This window comes from Amphiprion ocellaris, chromosome 2 (assembly GCF_022539595.1).
Source record: "Amphiprion ocellaris isolate individual 3 ecotype Okinawa chromosome 2, ASM2253959v1, whole genome shotgun sequence".
NCBI lineage: Eukaryota > Metazoa > Chordata > Actinopteri > Pomacentridae > Amphiprion > Amphiprion ocellaris.
Window position 1 is genome coordinate 38,899,312 of NC_072767.1, and position 20,478 is coordinate 38,919,789.

Below are 20,478 nucleotides of genomic sequence, written 5' to 3' on the forward strand. Positions count from 1 at the left end.
GGGCAATTTAGAGTAATCAATTAACCTCAGCATATTTTTGGACTGTGGGAGGAAGCCGGAGTACCCGGAGAAAACCCACGCATGCACAGGGAGAACATGCAAACTCCATGCAGAAAGATCCCGGGAAAGCCGGGACGCGAACCAGGGATCTTCTCGCTGCAAGGCGAACGTGCTAACCACTACGCCACTGTGCAGCCCTAACCCACAATTATATGAATGAATAGAAAATGTATTTGAGTTTGTTTGTTTGTTCCCAATAATTAATGGAATCACATGAGGAGTAATTTGCATCCATTTGCTTGGTTTTTAGGTCATCTACGTGGAGGCAAATAACAGTAATGATAAATCCATACTGAGCAGCATGAAGGCTCAGTGGTGATCCTTTCAGTGTGGGGTTTACATGCCCCATGTTTGCACGGGGTATGATGGGCTGAAGAAAAATAGATGGATCAACTCCTACCAGCTGCTGCCGGGTTTTGTGCTGCAACAGACTGACTGCAACATCTGACAGATTTTCCAAATTTGTTTCCGGATGTGGGTCTTTGAATTCAACTGCTTTAACCTCCAGAATACAAATAACTCTTCCGAACAGGAGCGCAGGCGACTACAGCATGACCATTCCCATTCTGACACCCTTACGAGCCTTAAATAACCATGAGTTTAGTGTTGATGTGCAACTCTTTTATTTGATCCTGCTTGCTCCTCTGTGGGATGAATACTGAGGATAGAAAGGACCTCTGAAGTCATTCTGAAACTCTTCTCCCATTCAGCTTCATCCTGAGTCTATAATGACCTTGTGGAAAGCAAGAATCCAATGTTTCATACTGGAAGGCCTCTTGGGTGCTGTAAATGTTTTAGTCAGAGTGAAATATCTTGTGGGCCCTGACAGAAAGGTGTTTTTACTCATTTAAGGGGCAAAATGTACCCTTGAGCAGAATTAGACTGTGGCTTTTCAATGATTCTGGCTATTGATTTTAGTAATGTCAGCATCGACTAAAAAGCTAGAAACTGGGGCATATTGACATCAGGCAAGATTTTTGGAAATTGGTCCACTGAGATATTGACAGAGTGACTGAACCTTTGCTTGAGATATTACATCCAGATAAGCCTTGCTTGAATGCAAGGCTTACAGCTGTGAATGATCAGCATGGGTGTCACAATATCTCTTCTATTATTCAGATTCTAAAGAGCAAGGAAAGGATGTTTCTTTACGGGATCTTAGCACTTTAATCAGTCACTGCTCTTTTTGAGACCTTTTTTAAATTCAGTAATACAACGAGTCTAGAAAAATCAATGAGCTAAGACACATTTTGTGGCAATTCTTCCAATAGTTTAATTAAAAAAAAACAAAACATCAATTTTGTGCTAGCTCACCAAAATCTTTGGCATATATTGTTTAGAAGCTATGAAAGTCTATCTAACAGATGTTGAGATATTTCAGAAGAGAAACAGAGCAAGTTGCCATGAGGGGAAAATTAAGGAGAATTCATCATGTGGGCACCAATTAAATCTGGAAAACAGCATCAGTTTACACAATCATTCCTTCTTTGGGTATTTCAGTCTGGCTGAACAAAATGACCAACAAACATTACTATCCTATGAACTTTTCGACTAAAAACCACCTGCATAAAAGCAGTAAAAGCCCAGAAATCTAGTTTACCCAAGATAGATATTGTTACACTGTAGGTTTTGCTAACTTATCTTCTACATCCGCTACTTCTCAGGGTGATTGAAGAAGACAACAGATGGTTTGCTAATAATAAGGTTGCATAAATATATTCTGCACCTTTCTGTAATTAATATTTCTATATGACAACTCTTTAATTACGAGCGGTTGGAATAAAAATAAGCATGAATATAAAAAGAATTAAGCGACAGGTGTCCACATGGATGGATCAAATCTAGTTCAGGGGGTCAATCAAGCTACTCGGCTGGGTGGTTTCAGTCGATTGCTTGAAGGTCGCTGCGTGATGAATGTCAGAATCACACAATTATCAATGAAGGGTTTTAGAAGAGAAACGTAGTGTGGTAAAACCCCATTACTTTCTGCCATGGCAACCATCTCATCCATCATGACTCTAGGGGGACTTGTGAGGAGGATCTGTCCTTCCCCTCTTAACATCCACTCTCCTAACGGACATGTTTGAAGGAGGGGAAGGGAGAAGCCATGACGTAAAATGTGATAAGGGGGTGAAAGAAAATGGAGGCTACTTCTAATGTGAGTTATGGACTGCCATGCTGTAAATGAGGTCACTACTGCACACTATAACCCTGTTCGTTTTAATGTATATGTGTGTGATGTATGTGCAAGACCTGAGAGAAACCCTGGGGCTGTGATGAATGAGACCTTGCTGAGTCCTGCTGTGTGTCTGTGGGGAATGGGCTCCTGTAGTCTAAATCACCTCAGAGTTGCAGTGCAGATGGTCCCGGATGTAACAGCTATCAGTAACCACATCTAAGCCAAGAAGGGAATCCCTATTCATCACATGATGGTTAATAACACAGGCCTCATCTCCTGGAGTGGAATCGGTTCTGCATTTTACCAAACGCTCCGCCTTTCTCTGCCGTTCTGGGTCACCTGGACCTCTTCCCTTTCCCCATTCACCTGCTGAAGACGGATGAACACACCTGCAGGCTCACAGTCACACAAAGCCCTGACTGTTGCCACACTTCCACTGACCTTTTCCAGACCTTCTTTCCTCCAAAACTTTCTTTTCTGCCTCTCAGGGGGTGTCCTTGAAACTCAAACTGCATTTATTATTTCACCCCAAAATGCCACAAGATTCTGCAAGATCAACGAAACATCATGCTACCCCTGGGAACGGCTCTCCTCTGTTCCGAAGCAAAAGCGGGCGTGGAGGGCATCACATCGACATTTAGAGATATGTAGTTCTCCAGAATTTGAATGAAAAGCCGACTCATTCTGACTGCACGGGCCTCATGACTTTCACGAACTCTCCTATAACGCTGCTTCAATACAAAAGAGGAGTAAGTGGGACAGACTGAGAAGCTCATCTGTTCATCAAGTATAGCACCACAGGAGGAAAAAATAGAAGCAGAAATCTGACACGAGTGAGTGGTTCATTAGTCATATGGATAGATAGATAAAAATAGCAGCAAAGAGGTACTGAACGGCCTTAAAGAGAGCCAAAGATCACAAGGAGTTCCCAACAACAGTTGAAAAACAAAAAATAAAGATCTGCAAGACCACCACGACACAAAGTGACAACATAAGTTTCTGTAAAAATTCCTCAGAGTTTCATTCAGAGGCACCCACCATTCAGATGGAGAGAGTGATATGATTGCCATATTCACAAAACTGAACAGTATATCAAGTGACATAGATTGATAATAGAGCACATATCCGCAAAAGACACACTCAACACTAATAGCAAGCTTAGTAAGCTGTCCAAATAACAAAGAGCCTACTTTATTTATGACTTCCCAAACACTGGAAATTCTGTCCATATGCGATGACAATGTAACTCCCACTTTAGAAACTGTAAAATAAAAATACAGCTGTGATGGAGCTCAGAATTCAACCTGAGGACAGCTGCTATGTAACAAATGATTAACTGTAGCAGAAAAAATGTGATACTTTAGAATTTCATTAGCAGTAAATAATGACGTTACTGCTGCTGTTCCAGCTGTTTCAGTTTGCAATTGATGTGATGTAGAAAAAAGTGAGAGAAAAGTGATTTTTGGATGTAAGCTGTGTCTTTTGTGCTCTCTGTGCTGTTGTTTGACCAATTTTGGTGTGAAGATTCTTCCCGAAATCACTTCACACGACTAAAAGTATGCCTCTTGTGTGTGTCTATCTGGTAATGCCACAGCAAGCATTTCAGGAAAAGTCAGAAGGTCCAACCTAGCAAGACTGCTGTCACGAGGTTAATAGGAAACGTTACCAGGGTACTCATTCAGACATGAAACCAAAAAGTTCAGTTGCCATCAGAATAATGCAGAGGAAAAAATGTCTCAAAGGGATTTAATAGAGACAAGACCACCACACAGAGATGCTAAATGAATAGCAATGACTTTTTCTAATGTAAGGAGTGCGGACCCTTCCACAAGTCTGTGCCCAGGAGGCCAACTGTCTCATAATCTGCCCATGATTGGCAAGAGGGTTTTTAAAACTTTTATTTAAAGGTATTAACTCTCGGGGGCTTGTAACACATTAAATTTAATTATGTAATAACAGTGCACTATTTTTGTATCGCTTTAGGCTACAAGCATCCACTGTACTTGCCTGTATTGTACTGTACTTAGTAGAAATTATTCACAGTGCCCAGCTGTTCCAGGGAATCACCAACTACCCTCCAAACCCAAAGAAACCTGATTCTTTCCACGTAGAGGACATTAGGATCACAAGCTTTTAGTCACGCTATAAACTCCCAGATCCAGTCAAATCCAGCCAATCCAGCTGATGACTCCCTTGGGTCACGATACACCAAGAGTGAGATTTCAGTGTAGCCCTGTCTGTAAGAGGGAATAAAAAATAAACAGGGAATCTGAGCCACAGTGACCTCTGATCCGATTAGTATCTCCCAATCCTGTTAGGCAGCCTCCCTGATGTATGTTCATGCTCCGTTCAGCTACTCCATCATACTCTCATTTCCTCACCTTCCATCAGCCATGGAAAATCCTTGATTACTCAGGTCAGCATTTGTATCCCATCTCTGTGTGCACACTGAAATCCACCAGCAAACAGAAAACACAAAGAAGCACACACATGCACGCACACACTATTCTGATGGGATGTTACTGTAGCTACTTTCCCTCCTCTTATTGAGCTTCTTACCGAGCATCACACTTCATCTCTCCACTCTATCTAGAGTCTAATTACTAACGACCCTCAGAAACCCAGTGGCCTTGGACTTAAGAGGCAGAGAGGAGACTGGGAGATTGAATGTAATCCAGCTACGCCGGGAAAAGGTGACCTTTCTGCAAGTTAGTTTCATTTTTGTTACCCAATGATGCAACTGGATTAGAGAATTATTGCAGGGGATGAAGAAAGTTATCTGTGAAACATAAGCTAAAACCTCATTCAGCCATGAAAGTATCACTTCATTCATTCATTTATTCAGATTTAGGCCTTGAAAAAGGCAAAGTTAATCATCTTCTGTGTCCCTGTTGGACATTAAAAGAAGCAGATCAAATCAGAGGAACGCACGCCACCACATCACCAGAGAAAGAGAGATGCACCCTCGGGGGACCTGCCATCTGTCACCCTGGCTCTCTTGCACCTGCTTATGAGGTGTCACTCCCCCTCTAAGCCAACCTTATGTTTGATGTCATACTAAAAGAGCAGGCAGCATGCTGAGCCAGCCTGTGAGCTCGCTGTGTGATTGTGCTTGGCATATGCTACATGTCTGTCTCCACCTTCTATTTCATTAATGAAATTAAGAATAGTAGAGGCCAAAGTGTATTTTATGTAATCAGACACATACCGGTAGTTATTTTCTATTTATGTTCACATACACACACTGAGTCGCATTATCTGCAGACGTGCTGGCACACAGACATGTTATCACTAAGACGTGTTACTCTCAGGATCTCCATAGTGACGGACAACTCTGATCATGTTGTTGAGCTCCATTAAAGTTGGACCACTCACAGCAATCACAATACACCATCAGCTTTCCAGTCATTTAAAGGCCCACATTTAGAAGAGTCAGTTTTTTTCCCCAGTTACAAATCCTGAAGCCTCGCCACAATGCTTGTTAGCCATTTTCAAATCAAAGCCAAGAAGAACCATTGCCAACTATCCATTTGTTAAAAATGCCTGATTAAATAGCATGCAAAATCATCATGTTTCAGACACACTGGCAATGCACTAATTCAAGTAAATTCTTATTGCACCTTGCAATGAGTGAAGTAGAATTCGTGGGTTGCCTGTGTAAGGACCATAGCAAGCTTTCAGAGGACAAAAACTCTGAATTATAGCAAGATTTCCAGCCTCTTCCAAGATGACACATATTAGGCCGTTTTTAATGCTTTTACACAGTTCAGACTGCAAGTATTTGCACAGTTACACATTTACAGACTCTTTGCTTCAGCACATTCACGTTAACATAAAATAAGTGATTCTACTTTAAAGTGCAAAGTCTTAATGCTCATTTATAACACAATACACTTACAAATATAAAAATAACTATGTGGAAGACACAGCTGTTTTACCACATAGTGCCCACACTGGAAGAGAAAGAGTGCCTATATGGCTCAGAGTTGACTGAGAGTCATCATTTAGATTGCAGTGGAGATGTCTATTGATTAGTGGCCAATAAGTATGGTTTTTTTAGAGCAGGGCGACCAGTGGCTGATAAGCCTGATGTAGGTAGGTCCCACCCTGCAACCCACAGGATTCACTGCCACCAGGACATCCTAGAGGTCCTGTGTCCATACCCCACTGGGTCAGAGGAGTTTTAGCAGCATAAAGGGAGTCCAACACAATATTAGGCAGGTGGTCATAATATTTTGCCTGATTGTTGTAATAAAAACAAATGAGACACAAAATAGCTTCCTTGAAATCAGCATAACCTTGAATTTGTCTGCAATGTCTCAGTTTGCTGAAGCAGATCTGCACTCAAAAATATACTAACTAACAAATATCCACTGGTAATGAAAATATTAAACTTTGTAGAAAGAAAAGAAAAAAACATTAAGTTTTAGTGAATTTATGTAACAGCAGATAACAAAATCTCCTGTTAAGGAATCAGGGTATTGTGAAACTTGCGCTTGCCAGTACACTGCATTGTGCTGCTGTTAATGGATTCATTTTAGCTAATCTAGTAACACTAAATCCTCTGTACAGCAGATAATTCCAGACTGTGACATATCCTTGATCTATTAACACACCAGCACAGCTTCCAGTCAACTTCAGATATTTTGTTTCCTGGTTTCATGAGCTGGTAATCAGTTGATGTCAACTATCTCAAAATTAATGAAATTAAAGAGGTAACCATAGAAGTGAAAAAGATCATAATCTATTAGAAAGACATTAGAGGTAATAGATTTTTATGTCATCATTTTCAGTTTTTACTTTAAATTGAATGTGCAAAAGAAAACAGAACCTCAACAACAGAAAAAAGCTTCAATACTTATAATCTGGACTGTAACCGTGTGCAAGTATTCATTCTGGTCACATGTGTGCACTAGCCTATTCTAAAGACATGACTAACCAGCTGCCCTGATTTATTATCAGGTTCACTGGAAATATCATTGAAATTCAATGTGTGGAAATCACACTGTGGAATGACAGTTATAGTTGGAATGATGACCTAAGGCATCGTACCACTTCATGGAAGTATCAGAACAAAAATACAATACTGTATACTATACTGTACCAGCAGTAGACCAGCACAAAGACGGTTTCTATTATTGGTTCTTGTGTCAATGGAGAGATTAATGAATACTGTTTGTACTTATACATGTGAGTCAAAAAGTGTATACAGTGTCTGCTGTGAAAAGGTCAGTTGTGGACGTATTGAGAAAGCTGTGAAAGTTGAGACAAAGCATGAAGAGGAGCGAGACAAGTAGGCGAAGACAGAAGAAGAGACCAAGAGAAAGGTCAGCTAGTGAATTCCAGAAAATATAGAGAAATGCAGACTCGCCTTTAATTGGCTAAGCTGTCTGTCATGTATATGGAAAGAACAGTAGTATGAAGAGAAACGTGATCACAGAGTAAAACACTGATTAAAGTCCTTCTTATTCTGATTAATTCTAACACCAATACCTATTTAGGCTACAGAAATAATACCAACACTTTAGCTTCTTGGAAAACCCTTTTTGAGCTTTGCACGAAAATTACATGAAAGCTCTGCAGAGAGAAGTTGTTATGACTTCACTTGGAGATGATAGCAAAGAACCCCCACACATGTCTTAAGGTGAGACTTACCACTTGGCTGCGTGTGCGATGGTAGGGCTGAATGATGGGTAAACCCAGGGGTGTCACCCACTCCACAGTGTGGCCAGACTTGGAGATGAGCCTGGCGCTCTCTGTCAGCCAGTCCTGCAACAGACGGATGCCAGCAGAGGTAAAGCGAGGTCACACACTGATGAGCAAACTCAGAAAATATTCACAGCGCTGCATCAATCAAGAGTGCAAATATCTGCCTGTTTGTTGTGGGAGCATGTTGTATGTTTGCGTTCTTGTGCAAATATGTGTACGTGGACATTCAGCAGGTTCAACAAAGTTTTCACATTCCACCCAGATCAAGATTTAATGAATCACGTTAGAATTATAAAAATACTGTGGTGCATTTGGAAGACCAGACAGAAAATAGGAACTTTCACTGCCTACAGCATCAACACATCGAAGCTCTACTTCTGCTGCTCTACCTAAAGAGCTTGCAACAATTGTGGCAGACTTCCTGTGGAGCAGGTGAAGAGTTGTTGCTGCTTACTCTAAAAATTGCATCTGTGCTGTTTGCATAAGTGTCTGGCACAGTTTATCTCCAAGAATGGAAGCCCTATTAATGTCCCACAAGTGTCTCCTCACACATATACACACATACGGAGCTGGAGGAAAGATAAATATTTCCTAGCAACTGGAGGCAGCAGTCTGACCCAAAGCTGTTCCATTCATCATCACCTCCCTTCCTGTATTCTACAGCATGAGGAAACGAAGATAGCATGAAAGCAAAGAAACAGGAGTAAGACATTAACCAGCTGGGTAGATATTTTGGGGATTGGCTGATCAGTCAACAGACTGATAGAGGTGAGCAGACAGGGAGACTGAAGAGTGTGAAGAGAAGAGTAGCAGTGTTGACAGAACTGATGTGAAATGTACAGAAAATGTAGGAGAGGTCGGGGATGATTTATCAGCTTCCTCTTTCTCACTCATACATCAACTCCTTCCTATAAAATGTGTGAAGATATGACCTATATAAAAGCAGCAGGTGTGCACACACACACACACACACACAGAAAAGCATCAGGTTGGCACCAAGGCATGATGGGAAAGGATTTTTCATCTCAGACTGGGGCATCCCTGCACCTTCCCCAAAGGACACAGACACAGCAGCAATGTGTGATCGTGGTTCTATTAGCTCTTTGCCTGGTGGAGATAACATGCAATTCCCTACCAGGTGCACGTCCTCAATCTATAAATGGAGTCTGTGTGATGAATGGGTGCCGTTGCTGGGGCAACAACAAAGTAAACTAGTCATTAATAAAAATACAAAATATCCTGTATGGAGCAGTCAGTCAGTAGGAGGAAAACAGTCTACAAGTCTGCAATTTTGACAGAAGCTCTGCTGTTTAATGTTATTGTACATAACAAGTGTATTTGTGTTGGCGAGCAGCAGCTGATTTTAAGACTTTTTTTTTTTTTTTTTTTTAAAGTTTAGTTTAAATGAAAGAAACCACTCATCAATTACTGGAAAGACTTTTCATTATATATGTGGTACTGTGTGTTTGCTGTTCACTGATTAAAACTCTTGAGATTGCACAATTAACTGTAAGTGGTTTCACTGACCTTTTACACCCAAATGATAATCAAATTACATACTTTTTTCTTTTGGGAAATATTTACAGAAATGATTAGAAAATAACATGTAAACACTTCTAAAACAAGTCTTATCATAAACACTGAAAAAACAGTTTTTGATTACATTATTTGTGATTACATGTTGTATTTTTATAAACGTGTGCTTATTTGTAAAATGTGTGGAACCAGAGGAAAAAGTGAATGTTTTTTTATGAAAATAAGATCGCTAATTAGAATTTCCTCTTAATGGTGCTGGTGTTTTGGAATTTGTGACAGACAGGAGTTGATACTGGTGGGAATTTATTGCATGAGCCAATTCTATGTTTGTATTGGCCTTTTTTGTACGTCTGTGAACTCACCTGAATCTCTCTGGTGCCTGTAAACATCTCCTTCAAGCCACTGAACACCAGACGCACCAGGTAATGGGATGCATCCCACACATGATCCTGGAAACGGAAGACACATTTTGCTTTTGTATTTATTGTATTTATTTACCTTGATCAATTCCCAAATTAGAGCTATGATTTGCATAATCTCACATGAGTGTTATTACTGTGGTTACATAGAGAATGCAAGTAAGTGATGTAAATTGCAGGATTGTGAGTGGTATATTTCTCATATCCTGACAGTGATAAGATCTCCCTCTCAAGAGGAGCTGCCTCATCCTTTCGATCTATCCTCCCTGTGATCAGTCACAATCACACTCCTCCCTAATTCAATGTTTAAACAATTAGCGACAATACGCAGACGTCATTTAGCACAGTCCTTCAGCTGTGAGATGGTAGATACAATGTCAGTAGGATCATGTTGATCCCATCTATCCAGACAACGAGATTAACTCCAACTACTGCAAGGACTTTTATAGCTACGGGACAGACAATAAACACTACTGTGCTGTAAGATTAGAATCCTCCTGCAATAGTGTCACTCAACAGATTGTGTCCATGAAAGAACCATTTACATCCAACCAATTCAAAGTGCAATGGTTTTGAACTAAAAATAGATTCATAGTGGCTCGACACCGGATATCAAATACACTATATCTATTGTTAGACTGCATTCTTAGCCTCTCTCTTCTCTGTAATGTGATTGTGAATAAGCCTCACTAAAATAAACAAAAAAAGCATTTGGTCCATGCAGTTCACTAAGAGACTGTGTGACTTCATGTCGAGGTCAAAGTTACTGAAATCCCTCTGGTTTCTGAAGAAAATCTGAGGAGATCGCACTGTCAACTGTGTGATAAATGCCTTTAAATGGAGCAGTAATACAAAAGGAGGACAGACCCCAGCAGAGACAATCTTCTACTTCATTAGAGTCCATAAAAGACCATCTGAACTTAATGCATGTGTACTGTATAGCTTGAGATGATGGTATGAGAAGGACCCTATATAGAGGAGATCCTGTGTTATGGGGCCACTCTGTCATAACAGCCTAAAAATAAAATGATGCTGTGTGAGGAAACTCCCTCGCTCACTACCACCACCCTCCACCATGCTGTACCTTGGGGAACTCATCAATCTCCTTCAGTCTTTTCTCTATCTGGAGACGTCCTCCATAGCGTGTGACCCCGTACACAACCGTCATCACCGTCTGTTTGACCACCTTCCTGCTGATGAAGCCCTCCAGCACCTGGGCGATCTTCAGGCCGTTCTGTGCATCGCGAGCTCGAAACTCCTCCACCTGAAACATGTGAGCAGGTTTGCAGGTTAAGATGTGCAAGTGCAAGTGCATTTGAAGGATATTTAAAGCTTGTCCACGAATCTAAATACATATAATCTGAGCATGAATACTTTCACTGTGCTTACAATTAACGATCATTTTCATTAACAGTCAATCCCCCAATTATTTTCTTGAGTAACCAGTTAAACTGTGTGGTCTTTAAATGTCAGAAAACACTGAAAATGTTCATCAAGTGTTTTCTAAAAGCCAAAGTGACCTGAAAAGTCAAATTTTGTGTGACCAGTTACTCAAACTGCTTTTAAATAAATAAAAAAAAAATGTTACAGTTGAGAAGCAACAGGGAGAAAACTGTGATTTTTCAAGAGATCAGCTACTCACTGCATCTCTAACTGAAACTCAGTCTCAAATATTATGGCCATTTCCACTGTTACCTATTGTACAGCTTTACCCTTGTGAGTAAACAAGATTTATTTGTCCAGGTAGTTGCCATTTCACAAGCCTGATATCATCTACAGTATCATCTGACACTAAGTGCAATGCCCAGAGGTAAGCGTATGACAGTGAGATAGTGTCCTGCAGCAATCACTCACAACTACACGATATACTTTGCAATTGCAGTCGCTGCCCTTGGAAGGACTGGAACAGACGTTTTTTTTCCTTGGCGCGCTCTGATACTGTACTGAAATGTCAGTACATTGCAATTAGCTTCAAACCCTTTCTGCCTAAAAGCTTGCAGGTTCACAGCAAGCTGGGTCCTTTGATAGCATTGTATGCACACTTACCCTTTGAGCCTTTGAATATGAGAAACTGTCTCCCTTCTCTGCACTTCTATGCAAAGCACGGGGAACTAAGCACTTTTTAAATGCAAGACCTAAACTGAGAAACTTAAAGTATATTCTCAGTGCTCAGCCTGTCACTCACTTTGGGATCCAGTGAGTCATCTGAATATTAACAGCTGAGCGGGTGCAACGTGCTTTGCAAATGAAATCTAACACAGTTCAGTTGTGGTGATGAAGTTTAAAGAAGAGTACAGGGAATGAGATATATATATAAATATATATATATATATATATATATATATATATATATATATATCTCCCTTTGGTGCTGACCTGCTGTGCTACGCCGCTGTACACATCCTGAGGCACATCACAGGGCATGAGGTTGACCGATGTGGCACCAATAACATCTCTGCCTAGAGCAGCGTAGTGCTGGAGACCATTACAGGAGCCGTCCTGGAAGAGAGGTGGAGAGAGGAGGGAAAACATTAAAGCAGTGCTGTGAAGGAGAACAGAGCAGAGAGGGAGAAAGAATTACAAAGTTCAACACAGATTGGGAGAGGTCAGCACGGGGAGAAGGGCTTAGGATGAACCTGTCTCCCTATGAATAAATGATTCTAACAAAGTACAAGAACAACAAGGAAACTGACATGAAGACATAGAAAATAAAAAGGGAGAAAAGGCAAGATGAATCACATAAACAATGGTTCAGCAGATGAGAAAAAAGATCCAGTTAAGGCTGTTCATACTGTAACAGCATCATGTCGTGTCATGTCTTAAAGCTACAGAGGGGATTTTGTGTATAATGCTGGACTATCAAACCATTTACCAGAATAATGACTTAAATGAATCACTCAAAGCAATATCTGGTTTAGCTTTGGAATCAGACTGAGGAAAGGAACTAAAAATGTAAACAATTAAATGATTTTATACCTGTTTTTCAGACTGATTTGAAGGTAACTGGTAACATCTTAAAAATAATGATATTTGGATATTAGCAATGTTTCTGTGTTCAATATGCAAAGAAATATCAAAAAGCCTAAAATTGTTAGGTTTTGCTGTAACATAAACAGAATGTTCACTATTAAATTAGAATATGACCTCTGACCTGAAAGTCCCTTAACGTGACCCCTATATTCAGGATATCGCTTTCACATCTGTGAAGAGGACGGTGGGCCCATGTTTAGCTCTGCAACTGCAATTACAAACTTTTACGCAAATCGACTCCTGCTGTCACTTCACATTTTTTCTGCACTTTATTTATTTACCCATCAGGAACAGTGCACATTAGTTTTCATCAAGCTGATGTAAACGTGTCAAATTTTGCCAAAAGGCTGATTTTCATGTACAGTCCCTGAGTGGTTCTGTTGGAGTTCAGAGCCGTGCTAAGTGAAACGCTCGGAGCTATTGCCATTTCAAAACATCTGCTAGGAGGAGGCTCTAAATACTTTTAGCCACACTGATTACACTGCATTTTTGTCAGCTAAACAAATGCTGTTGTGTAATCCCACATTGTTGTATGAAACAGATTTTTGTCTAATGCTTTGCCTTTTCTTTTACTCTCATGAGTGTGCTCGAGGCAAATTGCTGTCACTTGCATTACTTGCATTTTAATGGGAATGATTTGTAAAGGCAATTTTCAATAATGCTTAGTAAAATTAAGATTTACCGCTGAAAGAAATTATTAAAAATGTGCTTTCTTAAGTGCCAAATAAAAGCTGCATTATAAGAATATTCCTAAAACAACCTAAGGTGCAGACTTGTATGGGTGACTTCACTCAAGTAAATAACACAAGTCACATACTAAGTTTAAGATGTGTAAAATATGGAACTCCCAACAAGTGAAAGGCTGCACAGTTGAGATATATACTTTTGTAAAAATAGTATGTCGCCTACAATGACACCAATTTGTATGATTTTCCTGCTGCTTTGGTGTGCGTAAGAAAAACCAGAGGCTTGAATGTCAGATCTCGGGGCAGGATATGTCAAGATGTCGTCTGGTCTGTACGATAAGCGCTACAAGTTTATGGCAGATAACACAAAACGGTCCCAGATGGCTGGAGAGGTCTCGGCTTGTTAACTTTGATTTGCCCTCTAAAATAGCACTATAAAACATGAGGGAATGGCACACCTTATTTCTAGAAGGCTATAAAACTAATCTATGCAGAGGAGTGAATTCCTAAAGAAAATCTACCCTAAATATGTGTTTTTCATTCTTGTTTCACTTGAGTTAAAATAAAAAATCCTTTGACATTTTTGATTTTCAGGCAGAGTATGTGATTCTGGAGAAAGATTGATATTTAAGTAGTGCATTTTAATAGTATGCATTTGACAGATTTACTGTACTGCTGAGCACTAGCATGCACAGGAGAAAATTACGGAACAGACTTGTGTGGATCAGTGTGTTTGTTGTCCATTTACAGAGCCAGAGCTGTTTACAAACACTGGATTTTATCTCAGCACATCCACAGAACAGGCAGCTAGCAGACCGTCAAGAGATAATCACTGAATATAACAAAACGTTTGTTGGATTAGGGATTAGTATCACCGACGCTACCTTTAACAGTTGTATTATCACACTGGCAGGAGACGTGTTTTTAAACAGACAGACCATTCTTTGTTTTACGGTACCTGGTGAACAGGAAAATGAGAGACAAACTGTGTTGGATCAGGCGACCTCACGGCATTGGCGATCTCCATGCAGCAAGCCAAAGCCTGCCAAGGCTCATCTGCATTCATCCACCACTTCTTACCCTGAAAAAAGACAAAAACAAGTACAACTACAAACACTCACAAAAAAAAAGCTTGTTCACATTTTGATTTTCAGGTTATTTTTTTTTTACACTTTGTCACTGATTAAACTAATTGTTCACCTATTGTGAGAGAGATGACTAATAAACTAATCTGCATAATTCAGGAGTTGAAAATCGCTGTTTTTATTGCTGATAAATGTGAATACTTCACGCCTAGGAAGTAACAACAGAAAAAGCTAAGTGAACTATGTAATGAGTGAACAGCAAAGAAAACAAAAGATAGACTGACATTTAGAGGGTTGTCTGCAGAGTCCAGTATGTCCTCCATAATAGTGTTGGCGTACTCCAGTCGTCCCTGGAGTGAGCTCCTCTTCTTTAACCCTGTCAGATTTACTAAATGGATCTTTAGCCAGTCCAGGCCCTTGAGACCAAGAGGCTTCCCCTCTGCAAACACAAGGATGGCCCGTGTCACATCACTTCCCAGGTGATTAAAGTACGGAGGACATGGGTAGGTCCGGCCCCTAAAGTCCATGTTGTGAGGGAACCAGAAGATCTCATCCCTCATGTGGTGAGCGATGGAGAGTTTATAGAGAGCGTCCATACGCAGGCTGTGCATCTCACTGCATTTCTTCTTGGCAATGATCACCTCTTTTTTCATGTGAGCCTTCTCGCTAGCTGTGTAAGTGGGATCATGAGGGTTGAAGTGGGGAATTTTGGGGGCCTCTGACAAAGGAGGAGGGATGTCTAGCTTATCACTGCCACGATCATTAAAGATTGAGATAATAATATCCAACAAAGGTTTGTTGATCCTCCAGGCGCAGTTACCTAACTGGTTAAGCGAGTCCAAGACTGCGGAAAGGTTCTCGCACTCCTCCAATAGCTGCTCGTGTTGGGTGGCACCGTCCACCGTGCGCATCAGTTTGGCTGGTGAGAGCACGTAGGCTCCAAACTTGACTGAGGTCCAGGGAACAGGAGGGCACAGCATCGGCATCACATAGGAGTCAAATGTCAGCTTGGTCTCCATGGCGTCCTGCTGCATCTGAGTCAGGATGGGGTGAGGCTTGATGAAACCAATCTGGTGGGTAAAACATCATCAGAAAACCACTTAGAAACCATAAAACAGCAACAATGCAATTTCAGGCATCTGTTTTACTCAAATTTAAATGACAACTGATATGTTTAGCACAATTAACAACTTCTAATCGGAATACATCTCTTAGAAATCCAAATAACGAAGATAAAAACTCTCAAATGATGTAATTTCTTTATTCATACAACTAATCATCAGTAAATATTACTGACATTCACAAAAGGCAGGCAACTTTCTCTTTTTTATTCTATAAAACCACATATCACCTATTTTCTTCCTATTGTTTTCTTATTCTCACCCAATGCAACCTGCACTGATGAATGTAAAGTCTGAACCCACATTTCTTTATGCAGAACCACTGAATTTATTTTTTTTACTATTATTGTATCAGCATCATCTGTTTCGTCTTGCACCTTAACTTGGGTCTTCTACCAAGACTATTTGGACCTAATTTTCATGATTTTTCTTACATGTTATATATGTGAACTTCTGGATACCTTAAATGTCCCCAAGAGGATGAATAAAGCATCTATTTACCTACTTATCTCTATCTTTGTAGCTTCAAAAACCTTGAAAACCTTTAAAATCTAACATGTTTGTCTCATTTTCATTACCTTAAATGCAGTCACTGAAATGTTGCTTACATACTGGATATTCCACATTGAATTTAATCTGTAGTAACACCTTTCTTGACTTGATTCTGATCTGATTATGTAAAACTCTTTTGTTCCAGGCCAGGGGCTTTGATGCTAAAGGTCTATTGTCTTCTAGTTTTATCTCAACATACTTGAAGCATTTGGACTGGACATAAAGATCATCACTTGTTGACAGGAAAGAAAAATAATAATGGTAATCTGACAGAAACACCTCAGCATTGCTTGAATGAGTCAGACCTTCATGCTGAGCTGTAAAATCATTAGCATGCTCCCCTGATGGGCTAACCTCCACGGAAAGCAGAAGAAAAAAAGCAAAGGAAGCAACAGAGAAAAGAAAGTAGAAAGAGGATGAAAAAAAGATAGAAAATTACACAAGAATAAAATTCTGCTGCAGTACAACCCAGTGTCAAAGTGCATCAAGTCTAAAAAAAAACAAAAAAAAGCAACACAATTTTCTCTGTCTTTCTGCTCTTTATCCCCTGACAGTCGCCTCACCCTCCTGCAGGGTCCCATGGCAGTAAATCAGCGAGCCAATTAAGGGGACACTAAAAAAGGGATTAGCCTCCAACCTATTCATCTTGCTCAAATGTTCCCTCTGCCAATTCACACTGTGGGGAAATGGTTTTATAAATCACACTCTTTGGAGCTTCACACTGGATAGGAGGGTGCTCAAGTGTTCAAGGTAACCGGCTTTAGAAGAGGCTTCTTGTCTAAAGTGAAGGTCAAATGTTTTAAGGTACTTTCTTTGTTTCTGCTCCTTTATGGTTTCTTCCTCATTAACCAAAGACCAGCTGTGAAACTTCTTAAACTTTACTTAGTCAATCCTTTAATCAGACTAATTGTACGTAATTATTAAAAAGCTAAAATGAGTATGACTCGATTGAAGCATTCCAATAATGAGCAGTTTGGTTCCTTTTTTGTATTCTTAGTCCTTTTGAATACATTTTTTAATGTCACTTTCAAGGAGATCCCTTCAACTCTAATCCTTGACCATTTTTTCTCCACATAAATCTCAGTTGAAAGGATGTCTTTTGGTTTGGGTTAATGCTCAGAAATCCTGTTACCAGGTCATCAAAGGTATTTGAATTCCCTCAGATCTGATTCTGAATGGTTTTATAAGAGCAGCTAAAGGAGCCAAAGGATGTACAGGAGCTGTGTTAATGTTCCTGTATAGGCAAGAATCTGCACTGGCTTTTTGGGTAAGAAAGTTTTTGGCTGAATCACAGCCAGCTGCAGGTTATCTAACCATTCTGTAACGCCCCAGCAGAACAGACCAAGTGAGCACAAAGACTTCTTCATCCACTATACCTGTCGGGTGCTGCGAAAGGTGTACATGTGGTAGAGGATGGGGATAAGTTTCTTGCTATAGGCTGGATTCAAGATGTCACTGTTAATTTTGAGGTTCTTAACCATCAAATCCACCAAGTAAGTGCCCAGTTCCAGAGTTACTAGGTACGGCCAGCTTGTCTCGCCTCCCTGCAGCGAGGGTCCCGAACTCTGCTTCATCTCCAGCTTAACCCAGTGCTCCCTGGGAAGGACATCGTACACCTAGAGGGAGAAGAAAGAAGGTGGGTTGTTTAATTTAAGAACAGAGTACCATTACATTAATATGTTAAAAAAAAAACAATGACATTACAAGGCAACACCCATCAAAACAAGCTACAGTATTTATAAGACATCTGTTAGAAACCCTAAAATCTCTCAAAAAAAACATTTTCTGATTGAGGACGAAGTAATCTTGTTAATATTATTGGCAATAAAGGACCAGTGTGAAGGATTTTGTGGCATCTAGCAGTGAGGTTGTAAAGTGCAGCCAACTGAATCATCCTTCCCGGTCCAAATATGTAAGAGAAATCTACGGCGGCGATCACTTTGATAAACAAAAAAAGTCCTGTTGCTAGCCAGTGTTTGGCTTGTCCATCCTGGGCTACTGTAGAAACCTGTTAGTCCAACATGGCAGCGTCCATGGAAGACCATCTGCTCTATATGCGGATATGAATGGCTTATTATAAGATTAGGAAAACACAATGTTTCATAGTTACAGTTGATTATACACTAATGAAAACATAATCATGAATACTAAATTCCATTTCTGAATAGGTCCTTTAAGCCATAATTGCTTTGATTTTATTTTTTAATTCAATGAGTGTGAAATGAATCGCTATACATAAAACTGACCTGAAGTGATGGGCAGTTTTGTCAAATTTTTATGATGTTAAGCTTCTAACCGGATGCATGAAAATATAAATATGTAAAGTGAGAACTTGGACAAGTCAGTGAGACCTCAAACTAACACCAGCTGTCATAATAACATGGAAAAACATTATAACTGGCATAATTATAACTACAAAGGCTGCATATAAATACACTGCATAAAACAAACACCTTAACTAACTTCTGATCTAACTGCTGAGCATAATGAGCTCTTGCTCATTACAGTGTTGATGACATGAGCGTTTTCCCCTCGTGTACCGGAACCATCAAAACACTGAGTCAGTGATACTGACTATAAAATCCCACTGAGAAAATGCAGTCCTTCATTCTACAAAAAAGGACTCAATGACATGTCAATGAGCTGGAGAACAAGGTCGCCAACAAAGTTTATTGTTCAATTAGATACAGAACAATGATGCTGTGACTAAAACATTCAGCTTCATGACAGCATAATATTTTAGACTTTAGAGTGAAACAACTGAGTCATTGAGTTTGGCTTCCAGGAAACAAAACACGACACAAAACAATAGCAGGGACTCACAATTAAAGAAAAACAGCCACATTCATTGACAGAAACAGATGAGAATCAAGAACTGAGTGTTGTGTTCTTGTCTGTAACTACAGTAGCAGAAATCAACCAACAGCCACATCATTAAAACCACCTGCCTACTATTGTTTAGGTCCCCCTCATGCACCCAAAAACAGCTATGACCAATCGGGCTACTGACATGGGACTTCTGGCAGCGTCCTGTGATGTCTTTCACCAGGACTTGGCAGTAAATCTCCTGTGTACATTTGGGGAGGTTGGAGGCCAAGTCAACACCTTTTTGTCATGTTCTCAAAGTGGTTTCTGAGCATATCTTGCAGTGTGGTAGGGTGTACTGCCTTACTGAGAGGCATGTTTGGTCTAAAACAATGGGGGTGTTCCAATATTCATACCTACATGCTATGTAGTATGCCAGAAAAAAGATTTTGCATACTCCAGTAGGTAGTATGTCAAATGTAGTGTGTCGAAAATATCCAGATGCACTACATCTGGACAGGTTTTATAGTATCTAAGTATCAGCATGCTTTTCTGAGCCACAATCCTCTGCATAATTACTTTACATACATTGAAGTGTCTCCTACAAGCACAATAAGCTTGAGCTGTCAAGTGCACACATGCAGATGACCACCACAATGGTCAAAGTTTAAGACACATTATCATGACAAGGTAGTATGTCCCAGTTGTATATACGGTGCATGAAAGACTACATACTTTGTAAGGGCAGCTACAGTACATACTTAAAGTTTAAAGAAGCGGTATGCAATTTAAAAAGCAGAAAATATTTGTAGGTGATATGTGTCAAAGTAACATCCACATCAATGCCAAGATCTCAGGTTTTCCAGCAGAACATTGGGTTCTAATGACATTATCGATGCTATACACTTTTCCTGTCAGGGGTTTTAATGTTGTGGCTGAACAGTGTTTACAGTACATCTGTAGCAAACTGCATTAGAAAGCTGTTAAGTGTAAGATTTGTTTTTACCTTGGTATCTTTGGCCAGCAGGTCAGTGTACAAGTTGTAAATGCCAGCCATCTTTTCCACCATCTGATTCTCCTGCTTCTGTCGCACAGTGTACTTGGTGTAGACCCTGTTGCCCAGATCTCTGGCTAAAAGCTTCAGCGACTCTCCACTAGGAGGCATGTTGGCAACACTCTGGATAATGGTAGGGCACAGGTCAAAAAGCATTAAAACGTGTCACACTTCGGTAACAGGAGACAGCAATTAAGACATTGAGGCTTTTGTAAGGTTTAGTTTAGACAAATATGAAAATA

General features: G+C 40.1%; 1 protein-coding gene across 2 annotated transcripts in view; it reads right to left on the bottom strand.

Annotated features, from left to right (window-relative positions):
• Window positions 1-20,478, bottom strand: part of polrmt (polymerase (RNA) mitochondrial (DNA directed)) — a 55,443-nt gene that overhangs the window by 19,356 nt on the left and 15,609 nt on the right. For both annotated transcript variants that reach the window (XR_002746996.3, XM_023285375.3), the window contains exons 8-15: window positions 20,189-20,359; window positions 17,754-17,993; window positions 14,989-15,774; window positions 14,578-14,700; window positions 12,280-12,402; window positions 10,988-11,167; window positions 9,847-9,933; window positions 7,895-8,008 (exon numbers count right to left, since the gene is read on the bottom strand). Coding sequence is in view for 1 of the 2 variants with exons in the window: in XM_023285375.3 (XP_023141143.2) it covers window positions 7,895-8,008; window positions 9,847-9,933; window positions 10,988-11,167; window positions 12,280-12,402; window positions 14,578-14,700; window positions 14,989-15,774; window positions 17,754-17,993; window positions 20,189-20,359 (1,824 nt within the window). In the remaining variant the exon portion in view is untranslated. The remainder of the gene's footprint in view (window positions 1-7,894; window positions 8,009-9,846; window positions 9,934-10,987; window positions 11,168-12,279; window positions 12,403-14,577; window positions 14,701-14,988; window positions 15,775-17,753; window positions 17,994-20,188; window positions 20,360-20,478) is intronic.